At 45.2% G+C, this 19,825-nt stretch overlaps 1 protein-coding gene across 1 annotated transcript in view; it reads left to right on the top strand.

The window, feature by feature from the left end:
* Nucleotides 1–19,825, top strand: part of LOC124718786 — a 480,197-nt gene that overhangs the window by 446,206 nt on the left and 14,166 nt on the right. Inside the window, exons 15-18 of the mRNA XM_047244394.1 lie at nucleotides 1,578–1,801; nucleotides 9,153–9,224; nucleotides 9,874–10,174; nucleotides 16,170–16,371. Of these exons, the coding sequence (XP_047100350.1) occupies nucleotides 1,578–1,801; nucleotides 9,153–9,224; nucleotides 9,874–10,174; nucleotides 16,170–16,367 (795 nt within the window). The 3' untranslated portion in view covers nucleotides 16,368–16,371. The remainder of the gene's footprint in view (nucleotides 1–1,577; nucleotides 1,802–9,152; nucleotides 9,225–9,873; nucleotides 10,175–16,169; nucleotides 16,372–19,825) is intronic.

Raw genomic sequence — 19,825 nt, 5'->3', positions numbered from 1 at the left:
GCATTGTGTTAGTGATTGATGACTTACATAACCAATATTAGAGTCACACAAAATTGTAACGATAGCGATCTTTTAAAAATAGTTTAGTTTCGTCACAGAAAGACAGTCAGACCCTCAGAAAATTTAATTTTAGCGTTTACGGGGTGATTACCTCCGGGTTGGGAAGTGGTGATACTCCACGATGCTGAAGAGCGCACTATTGATTAAATCAGACTAAGGAAATGGTTTCTGCTGAACAGTAGAAGTTATGCGAGGCTCCGATTCCTGTCCGTGACTGGTTACGTTAAACGCCAATTTTCAGTGATTGCTGGGTAAATGAACTATGCTGTAAGTACTGTAATGTCATTAATTGACTAAAGTAATGTATGCTATGGAAACACCAGCGTAGTAATATAGTCGACATGTGCCGATTTAAGTTGTAATGTTGTTAATAAAGAAATCTAAACGCAACTTTTTCAAATTTTTGCATATATGGAGAGGCAATGAATGGACTTTTATTCTAATAAGTACGGCAGAACTCAGTTTTTTTCCTCAATTCACATGTCTACAGGAAATGTGTGGGTCCTCCACCTTCCCCCCCCCCCCCCCCCCTCCTCAACAGACACATTCCCTACCTCCCGATACTGCTGCAAAGCTGACATCGTCAACGAATCGAGTAGCGAACATTGGTAACGATTGTCACCCGCAAAAATTCTTTCGTGGAGGTCATGGATTCGAGGAGATCGCTGCTGATTAGCTGTCCTTTTAAGGCTGTCGTCCCATAATGGTGATTTTGTAGTCATTGGTAGATTTCGCTCCATTTGCCCTCCCCTGTCGTTCTCTGACGCCGTCGGATCGTATTTTTTCCAGCCTGTAGATGATCAACATTGTTGTCAAGCAGGGCCTAGGTTACCAGCTGATGTGTCGCATGCTCCAAAAAAAAAAAAAAAAATGGTTCAAATGGCTCTGAGCACTATGGGACTTAACAGTTGAGGTCAATCCCCTAGAACTTGGAACTACTTATACCTAACTAACCAAAGGACATAACACACATCCATGCCCGAGGCAGGATTCGAAACTGCGACCGTAGCGGTCGCGCGGTTCCAGACTGAAGCGCCTAGAACCGCTCGGTCACAGCGGCCGGCATGTCGCCTGTCTTAGCAGACAGTGCGACAAGTGTGGTAAGACTTTAAAGATTTTGAGGCATCGGTCTGGCTGCCTTGTCCCGGTATTTTGTAAGCGATCATCCAGCCACACTTGACATTTATGTAGCTTTATGCTATAGTTCACGTACGGTTTGAATAGTACATTTGAACAGCGACCAAGTTGCAAATTTTACCTTATACACGACTGGGTACAAATGGTTTCGAGAATGTGAGTGAGAATGGATGAGGTGGTGTATTAAGGGAAAACGTATTTCGAGGATTTTAGTGTGAGCAGCTTCAACCACAACTGGCTCATGATATTTTAGGGAGGGCGCTAATAACCCTACCATTGGTCGCCCTGAATGCACGAAACACACACCCACGCACACACGAGCGTTCTGTTTTACTGTGGTGACAGTACTACAGATGTGGACCTGAACTCTGTGTGTCCAGGGTTGGTACCCCCGCCCTCCTGTGCCAGCAGGTGTCTGCTGCATTTACCATGCTGCCGGCGCGCTAAATGTGAGGGAGCCGTCGCCTCGCCTCGCCTCCGGTGTTTACCGCCCGCGGCGCTGGCGTCGCCGTGACAAAGCGCGCCCGCACCGCCCGGGGCTTCCCCGCGTTATGAGCTGCAAAATTACCCGCCGCCGCGCGCCGCCATTGTCTCGGGCCACAATGTGGCGGCCGCATTGTTTCTGGCGCCGTCAGCCGGCGCGGCCGTGACAGGCGTGCCGGATCATCCGATAGGGGGGCGGGGGGCGGCACACCATCTGATAGCTGCGGAGATTCGGGCACACCCGGGATCTGAGCTGCAAGTAGAGGGGCAGTTCGTGTTACTTACCAAACAATTCCGAGACTTCACTACAGATGATTCTGCGTACACCATACAGGGAAGTTAAAAAGATGGCTCTATGAGACAATCAGTATGTTCGAACAAATTATCAGCAATGCTAATTGCCACTGAACCATTATCTCTGTAATTGGTTTGTGAGTGTTGGCTTAATAATTTGTTTGTGTCAGTTATTGCCTCAGTCGTCATAGGTTTGCTACTTACATTAATTGCATTTTCAGATAGGAATGCATTTTGCTCTCCATTCTGTCTCAACGGTACCTTTTCCATCTGTTTTCGGCATAATTTTGAAAATGTGCTGGTTATCTTCCTCCTCTTCCTTCGACTCGCTCACAATACTCAGAGTTCGATTTCGGATTCTAAGCTCCGCACATTTACGTTTCCAGCCTGTTCCCTTGTGTTGTTTACATTCCTGTCAGGGACGTCGCTAGTTTCTGGTAGCTGTTTCTCGTGAGCTGCCACTCTCTCTGCGCAGACACTTAATTCAAATCTTCACAACAACGGCACACGATTAATCGACTAAGCATTACCTGTGCCACTACATACAGACAAGACGTTGTCTAACGTTGTTTCCAAAAATCTTGGAAAGTTCTTGATCTAAAACTTCAAATTTTTACACGATTCTCTACTAAACATTTATATGCAGCAACTGCAAGAAAGAAACTGCTGTGTTGTGAAAATGTGCGGTTCCGTTTCCTTTCTCGCAGCCAAACTGCGACAGCAGGGCATTTCAACCATTACACAAATTATTTATGCCGTATATATTTTGTCTCCTGGTACATAATTGTAAACAAAAATTGTATAGGGAAGAGTGTGCCGTTTTGTTATCTTCTTCCTACTCGGTTTTAACAGAAATCAGGAAAGTTGTTTTTATAGATTATCGGCCTATGATCTAAATGGTCATAGACTTTGTAATCCTACTCGTTCGCGGATTGAAACTGTGGGAAATGCTGTCGTCGAAGCTACTACTCTCAGAGATCTCTGAGGGGGGGGGGGGGGGGGGGGACAAGGGGGATTAGGCCGTATATCCTATTCCCACACATATTAGGTTGCTGGAAAGCATTGTCGGGTTCACTAGTTACTACATAATTTCGAGATTAAATTATATATTAAACATTTTAAATTGCTACCTTCATAATCTTTATCGTCCTAAATCTATTCGGTATCTGCCGGCCGCGGTGGCCGTGCGGTTCTAGGCGCTTCAGTCCGGAACCGAGTGACTGCTACGGTCGCAGGTTCGAATCCTGCCTCGGGCATGGATGTGTGTGGTATCCTTAGGTTAGTCAGGTTTAAGTAGTTCTAAGTTGTAGGGGGCTGATGACCTCAGATGTTAAGTTCCAGCCAGTGCTCAGAGCCATTTGAACCATATTCGCTATCACTCTTCAGATTACTAAAAGAGGGAAGTAGGCAAGGAGTCGAACATAGCCATTTGGTGGGGACGTTACGAGGCCATATAAAATACTCGTACATCTCTGTTCACATGTGGAGAGTTTCAAATGTCTGCACGAACGCCTTCCACTGACCCGGAGTCCCTGTGGCTGACGAATGCGGCACACCGAGGAGCCCTGGAGCTGGAGCTGGAGCTGCGGGGAAGACGGGCACTAGCTGCACGTAGCCAGGTCCGTTAACGGCGACTGTGGAAACCTTAGCAGGGCGCGGAACCCCGTCTACAATCTGGTAGCCTCCAGAAACGAAATGGTGCAGGCCGCCTGTAACACTTCATCGATTAAAGTCTATTCACCGAGAGCTGGGACGAAACATAAACAGTGTCACGTGAGCGACTACGCTCGTTTCCAGAGAAAGCATTCGGTGTTCACGTGATACGTAGGGGTGTGGAAAATCCTTGGCGCACGCTTCGCAGCTGGGGCCGTTCGACTGGCTGCCGAGCTGTCACAGCGGACCGTGAGAAACCTGGCCAACAATGTACGAAATAAATTTAACAATAATGTTAAACTGAGTTGAAAAAATGAAATGATCGTATGACATTGTTGGCCGGGAGGCTCCCATTCTGTCGAAGCAGATTTATTTTCATTCAGGTTGCTAACAAAACGCTCCATTCAAACACAATTAATTGTTAATTTTAATAACAATACCAGTAATAATAATGATGAAGGACGAAACGAGGTTCACTCTGTCGAACTTGAACTGTTTTCATTGAGCTTTATAACAAACCGCCCGTCTCTCTCCCCTATAATTCAGTCTAATTTCCACACACCGAGCGAGGTGGCGCAGTGGTCAGCACACTGGACTCGCGTCCGGGAGGACGACGGTTCAATCCCGCGGCTGGCCATCCTGATTTAGATTTTCCGTGATTTCCCTAAATCGCTCCAGGCAAATGCTGGGATGGTTCCTTTGAAAGGGCACGGCCGACTTCCTTCCCCGTCCATCCCAAATCCGATGACCTCGCTGTTTGGTCTCTTCCCCCAAACAATCAAATCCAATCTAATTTCCACATTTGAGTTTCCACTTTTTCTACGACTTGGAGGACGCACTTGTTCCAATACTCTGTAGTCACTGTTCTTACTGCTTCTTCTAGCAGTACTTCATCTTCCGGCATTTTGTATGTTTTGTTTTTCGCTGCAATATAGCCTTTGATTCTGGCCCACACTAACTCGATGGCGTTTAATTCACAGTGGTACGGAGGAATTCTGAGAACAGTTTTCCCTGCATTCTTCGCCATTTCATCTATTGCGTATTCGTTGTGCGCCGTTCTGTTATTTTTAACTATATCTAAAAATTCTTTCTTCAACATACCAGCCGGCCGCGGTGGCCGAGCGGTTCTAGGCCCTACAGTCTGGAACCGCGCGACCTACGGTCGCAGGTTCGAATCCTGCCTCGGGCATGGATGTGTGTGATGTCCTTAGGTTAGTTAGGTTTAACTAGTTCTAAGTTCTAGGCGACTGATGACCACAGACGTTAAGTCGCATAGTGCTCAGAGCCATTTGAACCATTTGAGCTATTGGATGCACACATAAACAGTGAATGCTCAGCGTGACTACAAACACATATACTTACTCTAATAATCAACAACTAGTCTTTCAAGCGTCTTTACAGATGAACTTAAGATATCCAGAAATCGCCGCTGTACAACCAACACCCACTGACGAGCTCACACCTGCAACTGACAGCGCCGCGCCTGCGAACCGCACAATGCGTCGCTCATAAAGGACAAACGGTTCCACCCATCGCATTCGAACATACTACAAAATTAAATTCAAACCTTTCTGAAACTTTTCTCGCTTACACTCCCCACAAAAAAATTTAAAGGGGAAAAGTTTGTCGCTTACTATATTTCGGATGATGATTTGGTAAAAGTTCTGCATCAGACGTGAGATTTTAATTTATTAATTCACTATTACTGACTCTATTGGGCAGAAAATTTGCAGACGTCATCAACATATAGTACTGAAGGCAATTATAAAATTATTTTGCTGTGCGACTCACAGTTTAAGATATATGGCGTGATAAATATAGAGTAACGCGAAAAACAACTATTCCTGAAAGCTTAAATATTTCTCTTTTTCAGTGTTGATAAATTTTAATGTAATGTAAAAAAAGGTGTCGGAAGGTAGTTCTCGGATCACTTTATCATGTTCAGGCGTCAAATTATAAAAAAAACAAGACTTTCATTTTTGTAATTTCTGACGCCCCTGCCTTGTAAACCCCTCGACGGCAGCGCTATGGTCACGCCCCTTGTTGTGTTTACAGTACGTCTCTTGTTTCGGTGAACGGAGTATAGGAGCAGGTTTATTTCATGTAACTATGTATCCGCAATTTATGAAGTGTGTATTCTGTGTTGTTTAAACTCCTCGCTGTATGGCAAGAAAATTAGAGTTTCGGAATGTATATATGGAAAAAGCAGAAGAATATGTTGAGATTTTAAATTATTGTAATATGAATATATTTATAAAAAAGAGTATGTTTGTTAAAAGCTGGTTCATGCTTAGGGCACTTGTATTTGTAACATGAAAACTCTGTAGGGAAGTCCCTGCGCAACGAAGGTGGCGAAGGTGGCGCGATGTAAAAGGTGGCTTTGGCGGTCGAACAGTCAACGGCACGCAGGTACACCTCGCCGGTGCTAAGAGAGGCAATTGGAAGCTGCATTAGAAGGGATGTCGATCTGGCTGTTATTTGGTATTCACGGAATAGTGGAACGGCTGTAATATGTTGAGAATCCGACGCCAAGAAGAGATTCTACGGCGCATTCGCACATCGAGAGCCGTGAGTCCAGTTAGCCGCCACTTCACAAACTTCGTACATTCAGTTACGAAACACATGTTGGCACGGACCAGTTAATTTGTGCGTTGTTTCAATAATAATCACATAAAAAATAAATTCGTGTCCGGAACGACATTTTCAATCCCGATCACGAACCTGCGCAGGGTCCTCACCTAAGTGCTACTAAAACCGAGTATCCTGGTTTAAATTAACAATTCTTGCATTCGTGTCTTTAAAAGTGATTTTTTGGCTAAACTAAAAGGAGTAATAAAAGTTTAAGTAAGAGTGATATTTGGATGAATTGTTAATGAATTACTCCAAGAGAAATTCTGAAGGTAGGAAGTTTATGTACAAAAATTGAAAGATCAATTAATAGGAAAGTGAACTGGATAGGCTTTTGCTAAAGTATCTTTATTTCATTATAAAATATACTTTTGTAGGATTACGCTGCAAGATTATGTAGATATTATTGCGAAGAATACCTCTGTTACAAGTAATTAAAGTTCAAGAACATATAAATCTTTAATGAACAGGATTTACGGTAGTATTGTTAGAAGAAAAATCATGCACAATTTTAAAGAAGGTGTATTTTTGGTGCCCATCGTGAAAGGTTCCTTTTTTTCAAGTTAATGGAGCCCAGTGTTGTATTTTATTGTCTTGCAAAGTAATTTAAGTGAATGATAAGCTTTTAGAGTTATTATTTACCCTTGTAATAACCAAAGAGATTTGGCTAGTGAAACTATACTAGTTTATGGGTCCCATCATATTCTCCGTCTATTACTATTACTGTTACTAAGGAAAACTGATATATGTAGAGGGCCTTAAAGAGTATATTTATGGCGTTATCCAACTTTATTTGTGTTTTTCATGTCAGTCAAGATAGAAGCCCCTCATGCCCAAATTTAGTTCTGCACTTAATGCAGTGACATTTCGGTATTTGATTAAGTAATGCTAACGATTGTGGCCGTCATTAGTATGAGCTCGGTGCGGTTTTGCTCCCCATAATTTACTGCTGTGTGTGTTATTCGTAACTGCTGCTACACACAGTACAGAGTGCGATGTGACAGTTTGTATCCTGTTTGCTATTCAAAGGGAAATCTCAACAAAAGTAACTTCAATAACTAACATTCCATTCTCTCAAATATGCATTTCCAAATTAATGTGCCTAATAGGGCTGGCGACCGTTCATTCTTTTCCTTCATTTATGATTTTACCACCTTCGCTAACTCCCAAGATTAAAGCCCGTTTGGTTTTTCCGTTATTTCACCAAATTCGAAATTATAGTCCGATTCTCTTGTCCATTAGGCAGATGCGCGGTCGAACCTGGGAGTCCTCTGAGAGGGTAGCTTCGGCGTGTTTGGCGGCACGTCGGTGTCCTCCGCGCGCTGGTGCCGGGCTGAAGACCTGTCGCACAGGGAGCGCAAGTGCTCTGGTCCTCAGGTCGCCACTGGCCGACTCGTATTAATAAACATTCGTATTTAAATAGCACACATGATTTTTTTTCTATCTCTTTATGCCTCGTGAAGGGAATACGCAGAGTACGGGTGGGTATTTATTTCGCGTATCGTCCCCTCGTCTCCGGTTTCCGTTTAGTCAACGTCTATGTGTCTGAAATGGACTGGTCACGAAGTGTGTGCTGTAGTATCGCTTATGTTAGTTTTTTCCCACTTGCTGACACTGGTAGCTTTCTCTGGAGTTCTTTCCTCGACGAATCGGAGCCCTCCGGCGCCTGAGACCTCCACCGGCCATCGTGGTCCTGAATCAGTTAACATGTTGTACTTCTTTTATCACAGTCAAGTATTGTTCGAGTAGCAGGATTTCATTGCATTCAGTTTCTAGAATGTTCGGAAGTGTTATTCCATCTCGGTTAATCGACTTACTTATTTTACGAGAGAAACAAGTGGAAAAGCACTTCGCATTGTTCCCAGCTGATGTGGGCACGTGCATTTACGAGTGGCCTCTCATTTGACTAACTAAGTGCTGTGTTTTCTTGGTCACCGGCTGTCAGAAGTTGCATCTCGATCGGATTCATGTCTTCGAGTACTCTTTAATTCGTTCTTGTGAACCACATGTGGGACACAGTAATCAACGTGCAGTTTCCCATGTGAGTCCATTACCCTCTGCGATCAGTCGACTTCAGATGTCACTGTTACGCGGCCGGCCGTGTGGCCGAGCGGTTCTAGGCGCTTCAGTCGGGAACCGCGCGACCGCTCCGGTCGCAGGTTCGAATCCTGCCTCGGGCATGGATGTGTGTGATGTCCTTAGGATAGTTAGTTCTACGTCTAGGGGACTGATGACTTCAGAAGTTAAGTCCCATAGTGCTCAGAGCCATTTGAACCACTGTTAAGCGACTGCGCTTGTGGAATACGGGAGCGTACTTCGTGTTTCGGAACTGGTGGACTCTTCAATCCGACCGAGTACTGCGCGGTTTGAGTCGTGTATAAATCGGCTAGAATATCGATACAAGAATATCTTCCGGCTTCCCGTGTACCTAACCACCACGCCTCTATACCTTCTCGTAAGATTCTTGAGCTGCTTTCACCTTTGAAATTAGTTTCCCCTCCAGTAATTATTGTCTTTGAGGAACTATGATCTTATTACGTGTTCAGTGTTATCTAGGTCGTACGAAGCGGGTTGTTATGCCCTATAACAAATTCAGTGGCCTTATAAGATCCGTTTGTCAAGAGTAATTCTACGTCAGCTTAGCTCCTCTCCTCCTCTTCTCCTTCAGACAGCCGCTACTCACGAAAAGACTAATGCAACAGGTTTTGAAAGGCAATAATACAGCTGTAACATTGTCTTATGTTCAGATATTCTAAACCACCTAGTCTGTAGTCAGATTCGTTCAAGAGGAGCCCCTCCGTTGCGCATAATTCAAATCAGTGTCCCTCGCTAATTTCAGAGGCCGATCGACCGTCATTAATCCTCAGTAAACTAATTATTCCGCTCCGCTTGTTCAGATATCTCACCACCTACAGTACCGTCGAGGAACTGATCCGCTTCCAGCACCAGCGGCGAGGAGGACGATTACGGTGCGGTTTCCGCAGCCAGTCCCAAGACTGCCTCTATGCAGCTCAGCACGCTGGTCCAGCCAACTCCCCCCATTTGATTGTGCTGACTGTGCCTCCCTCTACAATGTTGCTCCTCTTCCCCACACGCCTCACTGCAGTACCAGACTGCCACCTGCTCTCAACCTCCTCCCAACCGACACTCGTCAAGTCGTGCCACAAGCTTCTCTTTTCCAAAATTCGATCGAGTACCTGTTCATTAATTTTTCGATGTGTCCATCTAATTAGCGTCACCTTTCAGAAGCTTATTGTTCACGTTTCACTGGAGTACGAGCCTACACCCCGAACAAATGCGTACCTCAAGAAAAGACTTTCTAATGCTTCGATTTGTCTTCATTGTGTACGAACTCATCTGTTCAGAAATGCTTCCCTCATTGCTGCCACTTTCCGTCGTATACCCTCTGTACTGTGCCAACAATGAGGTGTTTGGCTGCCCAAATAGTGAGACCCTCGTAAGCGCTTTTTGGACGCACTCCGTAACCGAATTCGATCAGCGTCGCTTACACCTTTGTTTTATTTTTCTCGTCCACCTCCTAACCTCGCCCACTCTGTTGAGCTGCCCTTCAAAGTCCTTTGCTGTCTGTGGAACGCGGCCTCGGTCTCGGCTTTGCAGGGACAGCGACCTGGGGGGCTCGTGCCGGATCCACGGGCCCGGGGGCGGAGTGCCGCCGCCGCCGACGACGCTGCTGGCGGAAGAGGCGGCGCCGGGGGCGGCTGCGGGGGACGGCGCCGACGAGCCGGCCACCCCCAGCGCGGACGGTTGCGCCGGGGGCGGCGGCGGCGCCAGCAACGGCTTCCCGGGGGCGGCGCGGCCCGCCTCCCTGCACTGGCACCGCTGCCCCGAGCTGCACAAGGCCATCGACGGCGTGCGCTTCATCGCCGACCACACCAAGCGCGAGGAGGACTCCACCAGGGTGAGCGGCTAGACTACTAGATGTAGGCAGGGGAGCCGTCGTTACGACACCGAGCTCAAGCCGACGTCAGCCGTCTCGCCTGTCCCGGACATTACAGTCTGGCGAGAGCGTTTCGATAAAAAATGCCGGCTTCCGTCATTCTGCCTAAACTGTCTAAACTGCGGGGCAACCATATTTCATTCGCAACTGGAATCGCTCGATCGATATTTTCTTTTATAACCGATTGAATTTTGACTGCGCTGTTCACTTTAGATTTCGTATCGACCGACTCGAAAATCTCTCCGGTTGAACGCTGTAACAAAGGATAATTGGGTGCCCACAGAACACGGCATAATATGTTCCCCGCATTTTCGGGAAGAGGACATCAGTTTCCTCAGTTCGGATTAAAGGAAATACTGGATTACGAAAGCAGCGTTTTCGTATAGCGAAAAGAATGTTACGATAACGCAGCGAAATCCAGTCGCATTACTAGATCAAATATGTACTTACGACAAGAAAAAGTTATGAAAATACTTTTGTTGCTCCTAGCTATTCACGAAAGGACTTAAACATTTTCTACGTAAAAGAACTCTCACGCTCACGCGACAGAAATTAAGAACGAGAAGCAACCGCCTGCTAATGTTTTGGGGCATTTAACGTGCCTTTGAAGGCGACGTGGCGCCACGTCCCTTGTTGTACTGTACTTCCGCGGACTGCTGCGTGAGGCAATCCAGAGCTCGTAGTGCTGAAAGCACGAATCTGTAAACTCCTACGTGGCTCGTCTCAGCAACAGCCTGAAAAAGGCTCAGAAACCAGTTCGCACAAGTAAAGGAATATTTAACCAATGGAAAAATTTTCCTACCGGAGCACAAAAAATGCGAATATGTTCCTGTTTGTTTGAAAGACTCTGTGGGGTACCAGCTGCCTCATTCTGCCTTCCTCGGCACTTGCCAAAAAGTTTGGCATGCGAACATATTCGCGTTCTTTCTAACATGTAACTCATCTCAAACTCCCAAAAGCCCCCCAACTGAAACTCACTCACACCACCAGCCAACCACTCCCAGTTGCCCTTTCTCTCTCACTCACTGATTCTCTTTGTGTCTCTCTGTCACAGCCCCAGCCCCCTTCGCTCTGTTCTCCTACCGCAGTCTCCTCTCTCTCTCTCTCTCCCTCTCACTGCTGCTCTTTCATCCCTTCCTTCCTACTGCTGCTGTCTCTGTCTCTTCCTCTTTGCCGCTGTCTCTCATTATGACTGGCCACTTTCTCCTTCTCTTTCTTCCTCTGCCTCTGCCACTCTCTCATTCACCCTTCTGTTATTGCCAACTGCGTCCCACTGCCACAACGTCCCTCTCTCTCTCTCTCTTTCTCTCGCGCCGCCATTCTCTCCTTCGCTCTTTCCACACCACAGCTGTCTGATACCTTCCAGTATTTATTACATTACCACCTCTTTGCTACTAGTGCAACTGTCTTTTCTCTCAGGACAAATACTTGAATACTACAACTTCAGGTTCCCAGATGATAACGGACACACTTTACAGCATATTTCTCCGTGTTATAAACTACGTTTTCGCCTCAAAGTGGATTTTACGCGCGTTTTTTACGTGTACAAGTAAGGTAATTTTGAATCGCTGTATATCTAAAATGGATAAAGTTATGAAGCAAATTTTCAGGATTCTTCGAAATCGGCATTCTAGCAATACATCGTAAAAAATACAGCCATTTTCTGTACATAGCCGTCTCGGAATCTGCGGCTGTGTTTTGGTACCCAAAAAACAAGTTTTTCGCGTGTCTCTCAGTAACGGATAAATATTTTTGAAAACAGGGAGATGGGGAGATGGCTCGTCTACATAAATACCTAGAGAAAACACCGCAAAAATTTGAGCAATTTGCTGAGGTTATTTATTATTTAGATTCAGTCTATTACCGAATTTTATGTGTAGAATAGGGTAGTAACTTTGAATCTCTGCACCTCGAAAACGGATAAAGATACGAAGAAAATTTTGAAGGTTGTTCGAGATCGGGATCCCTCTGGTACATCGTAAAAATTACAATCATTAGCTGTGCGTAGCCGTCTGGAAATCTTCGGCTGGGTTTTGGTCACCTGATGACAGCGAAAATTACAGTAAAAAAAGAAAACAGTTTTTCTGTGGTTTTCCGAGGAACAGCCCATGAACTGAATGATGCCTCTTTAAGCCTCTTAAGGGGATACGGAATCGCCTATCCCCTACTATAGGGAACATTTTCTCACAAACTACTGGAGACAGATAAAGTTTTTACTGTATGTGCATTGATATCTTATAACAATACTGAAACAACAGTTTATTGTCAAAGTATTTTCTTACAGAGATATTTTACATTTATTTTTAAGTACGTTTGTCCCATTACTTTTTACTATATTATCACCCCTAAGTCTTTTGTACCTCAAGTAATTAAAAAATCGTTGTTTCAGTGTGTAAAAGAAACCCATGAGACTAATTCATAAAAATTTCAGACTTCTAGGTTCAGCAGTACCTGAGATAATGATCCTAGAAAAAGTAAAAGCAAACTTACGGGAAACGGAGAAAGAAGATTAAAAGATTCATGATCCATTGTTAATACCCCCTTCATAATCATCTTCAAGTCTTCTTTTGCACTCCTCTTCACCTGTCTTGCTTTTTTCACTAATGTCTTGATTATATTGTCAGCATGCCTTAGTCTGTGCTGATCTAAAGTCAACATAGCACGTTCTGTGCCGGAACCAACACGCAAACCCAACGTTTGAAGGACCTGGCATTTAATTGTATTCCCAAGACCGAAGGTTGCCACAGCATCATACCCACCAAAGTGTAGTGTATTAATTCCGACAAACACTGTTTTTGGGAGACGATGCCATATCACACTATTCAAGCACTCGTTGGGGTTTGCGTTTTCCATGAAGACATTTCATCAGAAGACTTCTTTCAGCCAGAGCTCTGAAAATGGGCTTTATTTCTTCCGTGATGGCTAATGGCAGACTGTGGTGGTGAGTGTATTTCTCTCCAGTTGTTAGTCCCCTATTGTATTTACAGCAGCTCTTTTCACCTTTGAGGCACAAACCATGTTCTGGATGCTCATCTGTGGATGCGGTGTGGAAATACAAAGCCCATATAAAAATGGTTCAAATGGCTCTGAGCACTATGGGACTTAACATCTATGGTCATCAGTCCCCTAGAACTTAGAACTACTTAAACCTAACTAACCTAAGGACATCACACAACACCCAGCCATCAGGAGGCAGAGAAAATCCCTGACCCCGCCGGGAATCGAACCCGGGCGTGGGGCGCGAGAACGCTACCGCACGACCACGAGATGCGGGCAAAAGCCCATATAGCTTTCCTCATTTCTTCAAGATTGCCTGTATTTTGCCTGATTGCAAGGCCATAGCAATTCTGAATGTGGTCTATTATGGAATCAGTCAATCTTCCTTTGCCATGTAAGGTTTTCGATCATCTAGTTTTTTGCCTTTCATAACTGATTTTAACCTTCTCAGCCTGGCACCTATTCTCTTCTGCACATGTCCTATACATTCAAGTTTGCTTATATTTACACTGTCCCCTTATGTTTTCCTTTCCAAAACATCTGTGAATGCTTTAGAGTCACCATCTCTCAGATACATTATATCACCCTGAAGAGCGATGAAAACCTCCATGCCACCACTACTACCAACACAGTCATCGCTATGTTGATTTTTCAGCCTGTCTACGCATCTACAGTATTCAGACATTATTGCCAGCGTCAACACTAGTTGCTGTTACAACACCACTGTTGGAGGTGTGACCCCGTTTTTGGCAGGTGCCATCGAAAGCTACTGTGAGGTTATGACAGCCATCATTTTCTTTCACTGCTTCTTCCACAGCTACCTGCTTTGACTTCTGTGCTACATCTTCAGCTGTTCATCCTGGTACATAGTTGTAAGCTTCAAACTTTGAAGGTACACTTGGAAGATTTAGAGCACCACATAGCGTATCACCAGCTGCTTTGCCCTTACCAATTGGTCGCAATCCATAAACTAACCTAATATTTACACTATAAAGTTCAGTTTTCTTGTATCCATTATTTACAGTTACTAAAACAGAACTTGAAAACTTACAGCTGTACTTACAAACACTGCATGTTAAATTAAACTGGGCAGCCAGGCCAACCTCCGCCGCACAGTCCATGACTGCAGCAACTGCGCCGTCACAGTGGATATTTTCGCTAGTGAAATTACTCATAAATAATCCTTGACAAGTTGCAAAGAACAGTGGTGTACATACAATAGTAGAGGGAAAATGACCTTTATTACGCACTGTTAAAGCTATCAGTGGTTCAGAGAGGAGTTCAATATGCAGCAATAAAAACTTTCAATCATTTGCCTTTTAACATAAAATGTCTGACAGGTAGCGAAGCAACTTTTAAAAATAATTTAAAATCATTTCTGCTGGACAATTCCTTCTATTTCATTGACGAATTTCTACTTAAAAAATGGTAGCCAAAAAAAAAAACCTTGTTTTAAGTCTAGATGCACGAGTAGGAATAAAATAATAGTGTGTTCTTGAATGTTGAAACTAATAATGTATACATATCCTGTAAACTGACTCGTTCCATACCATTTCGATAAAAGAATCGTCGAAACGATCTACGGAACACGTAACTAACTTACAGTGGAATTTGAAGATAATCAGTTGAGTGAGACACTCGTATCGAATTGAGTCGTCTAGATGCAAAACTGTCCATGTCCTCCATAAGCGGTATTTAGAAAAAGTGGGAAAACTGTTTTCACTGGCTAAATACATACTGCCCTACACTGTATGTTGTATACATAAGTACAGATTAGTACAAAACCATTTGGGTTATTGAAAAAAAAATCAGGAACCCAATGCATGTAAGATATAAGGAAAATAAAAATGGACTTGGACAGTTTTGCATCTGACTTCGCAGATGGCCACTTTTACATGCAACTGAAATGGACACGGACAGTTTTGAACCTGACTAGTTGTAGATGAGGAGAGGATATGGGGTGAACATAAAACTGTGTATTCAGTTTTAATTTCTTTTAATATTTGTGAAGGTATATGGTGTAACAACTGACAAACTGCAATCCACGTAATACATCATATCTGGAACAATGTCTTCATCTTCTGCTGCTAGGCATTCTGATTCAACTGATGCCCCTGAGCCGCTGGATCCTAGTAATGTTATGTACCACGACAAGGATTCACGTTCCCTCCAGGACTCACCATAGTGTTTCTCGAGGAGTTTTGAAACATCCTCCAGTGTCTTTTCATTAATAGGAGCAACCGTGTTCGTAATGCAGCTCGAGTTTGTGTGTCGTAAGTGTTTCCCACGTTTGCATACGGACACTGGTAGGTTGATTTCAGAATTATAATTAGGCTCCACTTGGACTTTTATAGCATTCTGAGAATGTGTATAACTTTCAGAATAAACAGCTGTAAGATACCACACGAGTACAATGTTTACATGCTTACGGTAGCCATCTTGCATTACAGTCACATGACCCCAGCCTTCAATGCGATCTGTCAAAAGGGACAAGGCAAGTTTTGCACCCAACTTACTGATGGACACGGACAGTTTTGAATCTAACCACACTTTTCGTGAGCTGTTTTCCATAGGACACGGAGAGCTTTGAGCATAAATAGCATTTCAAGCACGTGTAAAATGTCATCCAGAGTCGCCAACTCCTTTTTTTTTTTTTTTTTTTTTTTTTTTTTTTTTTTTTTTTTTTAAGAAGTGGACATGGACAGTTTTGCATCTAAGCGACTCAATTAGAAGCCCACTTAGCGGCGGGGTTAATTTCAAAGAGTGTTCCTGCCGCGCAGAATTTATTTGCTACACTCGCAGATGCTCCTCGAGACCGACCTCGGTGTGTACTGCGAGTGTGCAGCGGCAGCGGGTTTGCCAGCAAGTAGAGGATTCGAGCGGTACGTGCGTTCACGCAGGGCGCCTCTATTCGTGTGAGCTGTTGCAGGCTGACGCAGATGATGGGCGCTTGCCGCAGGTGAAGGAGGACTGGAAGTACGTGGCGATGGTGCTGGACCGGCTGTTCCTGTGGATCTTCACGCTGGCCGTGCTGGTGGGCACGGCGGGCATCATCCTGCAGGCGCCCACGCTCTACGACGACCGCGTGCCCATCGACGTGCGCCTCTCCGAGATCGCCACCACCACCGCCAAGCCGCACGTGGGCAGCGCCCTGTAGCGGGGTGAGTGGCGAGCCTGGCTGGCTGCGGTCTCAGCTGCTCGTACACAGCGGATCTCCGCTCAGCGCACTACGTCACTGCCGAGAAGCTCTGTTTGCGCGGTATGTCGAGGAGACTGCCCGTCATTAACGATTCTCATGCCAGCACAATACATTCCGCACTGTAGTGCCGTGGGAGGATAATATTTCGGGGTTTCTGTCGAGATCGAGAGGAATTTCGCTCCCAGTGAATTTCCGAAAAGTACTGGAGAAAGTGAATTACAAAAGATCGGTACGTGTGCTCGGTGAGGTACGCGGAGGCGACAAAAGAGTCCGAACCCAGAGGCGCACTCGGTTGTGGCCGGCACGGTGCGCCGACTCGCAGCGCCACGGACCCGGTAGGTCCAAGTGCCCGCCGGCAATACCGAGCGCTGCCGGCTCTCTGGGCGAGTGCTGCCGGTGCGGTATTTTGTGGACAGACGTACCTCTCGACCGTCTCGGTGGGAATCGTGTCGTGCGATCTCGGTGGCCAAATCTTTCGCTCGAACCGTCCAGAATGTTCTTCAAACCAGTCGCGAGCAATTGTGGTCCTGTAATACGACTCCGTTGTTTGGGAACACGAAATCTACGGGAAGCCGCTCGACGGTCGGTTCAGTTGGACCGTTCCGCGCTAAAGCTGCCCACACCACTACGGACCCACCGCCAGCTCGCTGACCACTCGGCTCCGCGGCTCCGCGAGGTCCGCGCCACACACACACACAGCTGTCCAGTCGTCTGGTCTGCAGCCCAGGACGGCCGCTGCAGCCACTGCTGCCGCAGCTGGCTGACGCCAAATTCGGGTGCTCTGCCGTAACGGATACGTCCACCGTACGCCCCACTCTCATCTCTGCGGCTATTTCACGCAGTGCCGCCTGTCTCTTAGCACTGAAAACTCTATGCAAACGCCACTGCTGTCTGTCGTTTAGTGAAGGCCGTCGTCCACTGCGCTGTCCGTGGTGGCACCGAATGCCTGAAATCTCGCATCCTCGGCACACTTTGATATCGGAATACTGAATTCGCTGACGATTTCCGAAAGGGAATCTCACATGCGTCTAGCACCGACTTCTACTCCTCGTTCCAAGTCTCTTAATTCCCGAAGCCTACGCCATTGGTTCCTCTGCCTCCCGTAAAGCGTGAGCCAGTAATTTGTTTCTCGTTCTCAGGGTACTGTTCTCCGTTATTAAACAGTTAATTCGAGCCACACTCCCGTGGGACGCCATTTCTCACGAACCACCTGAATACAAATGACAGCCCCACGGATGCACCGCCCTTTTACACCACGTGTACGAGACACTACCGCCTTCTGTGTGTGTGAATATCACTGTCCCATTACTTTTTGTTACCTAATTGTATAACAACCGCGCGGTACTTGGACAAATGAAATTCTTGGCTGCTCAGAGAACACCGTATTACTCGTTGCCCACAATAGCACAACAGCTTTCTTGACAGTAAACAGAAACGTTCATTTTAGTTGTAGCAGTTTTCGGAAATGGCAGATAGGATCAGGTCAGATGTCGGTGAGCACACGCGTGATTCCTAACAGTTGCCACGCCGCCAACAGTTGTCAGTCAGTAATCGGTAAATAATTGTTTTATTTCGTTTAGAACAGTTGTTCCAGTAGAGGGTTACGTAGAAAACAAATTACGCAGTTCAGTTGTTTCATTTGTAATTAGTTGTTACTCTGGTTTATGGGCCCCTGGTCCACTGAAATGATCACTCGAAGCTCATCAGATTTATTCCGACCGTTCCGACTCAGCCGCTGACACACGACGCCGTAGTTCTAAAGGCGGCGGGTCCCGGACGTAAACATTGCGCCGTTCTTGGCCTCGCACTTTCGCACGATATATTGACATAATACTATCGCAAGTATTACTTACTGAACCGAGTAAGTTTTGTGTTCTTGCTCTTTGTTTTTCTGTTGTACCGAGTTCTTCGTTGTTTGAGATTAATAGTGCCGAACTGGGCTGTGGCTTTACGTGAAAAGTATAGTCAGAAAACCAATCATAATTTTCCCAAACATACAGAGATATGTCATCTGTAGGTTCTCAGGAAGAGCTGACGGCTGTAACATTAAAAAATCCTACTCTCGGAGGCAAAATATTAAACATCTTCGGGCCGAACTGTGGAAATTTCGACAAATGAAGATTTGAAAGTAGATTGCTGTGCCTACATTACACCTTATCTAAACCGCTTCTGCCGTTGTTCCGTCCTGTAGACAATAGGTCTAAGGAAATGATAGAAGGAAACTCATAAACGCAAGACTAACATTCTAGTTGCTCTAGAAGACGAAAACATGCCGTATCGAGGATGAAATTAAAACACTTGAGAAAAAACTTAAATTACTGAGAGAAAACTAAGTGTTTAGCAATAGAAAACAGTGCGCTGAGAAATAAAAACAAATTACTGGCTCGCGCTTTAGGCGAGACAGAGGAGGCGGTGCCACAGCCTTCGGTTTCTTCACAGTGCTGAAGTACAGCAGATTTTACAAAAAGTCTTTACAGACACCGCTGCACGACGAAAACCCTTTGAAGTCAATAGGTGTTAGTAACACCTCGCATTCACGCCCTTTCTCCAGAAAGTAAGTGATGTACATGACGTGATGGGTGCACCACTAGCAGGATTTCTAACTTTGCAAAAGATGTGTCACTCTGGCATTTTGATTAGTGTGTCGAGTAAGCTCAAGATGCTGTATAATTATTAGCTGTCAAGTAACTGTAATTGTGACGTTTTCTTCTTACTTTATGTCTGCATACGAAGATGTTAAGTACTGTTGCTAATAGTTATGCACAAAATGTGTTTACTACACCAAAAACTGAGTGTTGCGTATGCAGTACTACTGAAATTCTCGAATGTTCTGTGTTACAACAGCCCGAATATATTTTTTATCAGGTAGCTTGTAACCTGTTACAAGTTATTTGATAAAAAATATATTCGGGCTGTTTTAGTTACAAGTTATCTGATAAAAAATATATTCTGGCTGTTTTAACACGGAACATTCTAATGTGCTTTCACCGAGTCCCTATTTATAGTTCCCCGCCTCTCACTGCCACAGTCTCCCTTTTATCCCCCCGCTGCCTCCACCATGCCCAAGACTTCTGGGGGATGCAACTTATTTTTTCCCTGTACCAAAGTGTTTAAAATTTCGGTCCGAAATGCGCCCCTACCCTACACCCACTCGTGCAGAACCCCCTCCCAAGCCTACTTATGGTGTCTCTACTCATCTACACTTTTCGTTTCCTCTATCACTCTCTTTTGCTCCCACTGCTTTTACCTGTATTCATCTCCCTTTCTCTTTTACTGCCACTGTCTCTCACTGACCATCGATATGCCCTCTCTCTTGGGCTCGCACTGCTATTTACATCCATCTCTCTTTCTTTTTCACTGCAACTTTCTCTCTCCCGCCCATCCCCTCCTGTGTCTTCCTGTCTTCCACTCTTACA

The sequence above is a fragment of the Schistocerca piceifrons genome, chromosome 10 (genome assembly GCF_021461385.2).
Source record: "Schistocerca piceifrons isolate TAMUIC-IGC-003096 chromosome 10, iqSchPice1.1, whole genome shotgun sequence".
In the NCBI taxonomy this organism is placed as follows: domain Eukaryota; kingdom Metazoa; phylum Arthropoda; class Insecta; order Orthoptera; family Acrididae; genus Schistocerca; species Schistocerca piceifrons.
This window is presented reverse-complemented; position numbering and strand designations above follow the sequence as displayed.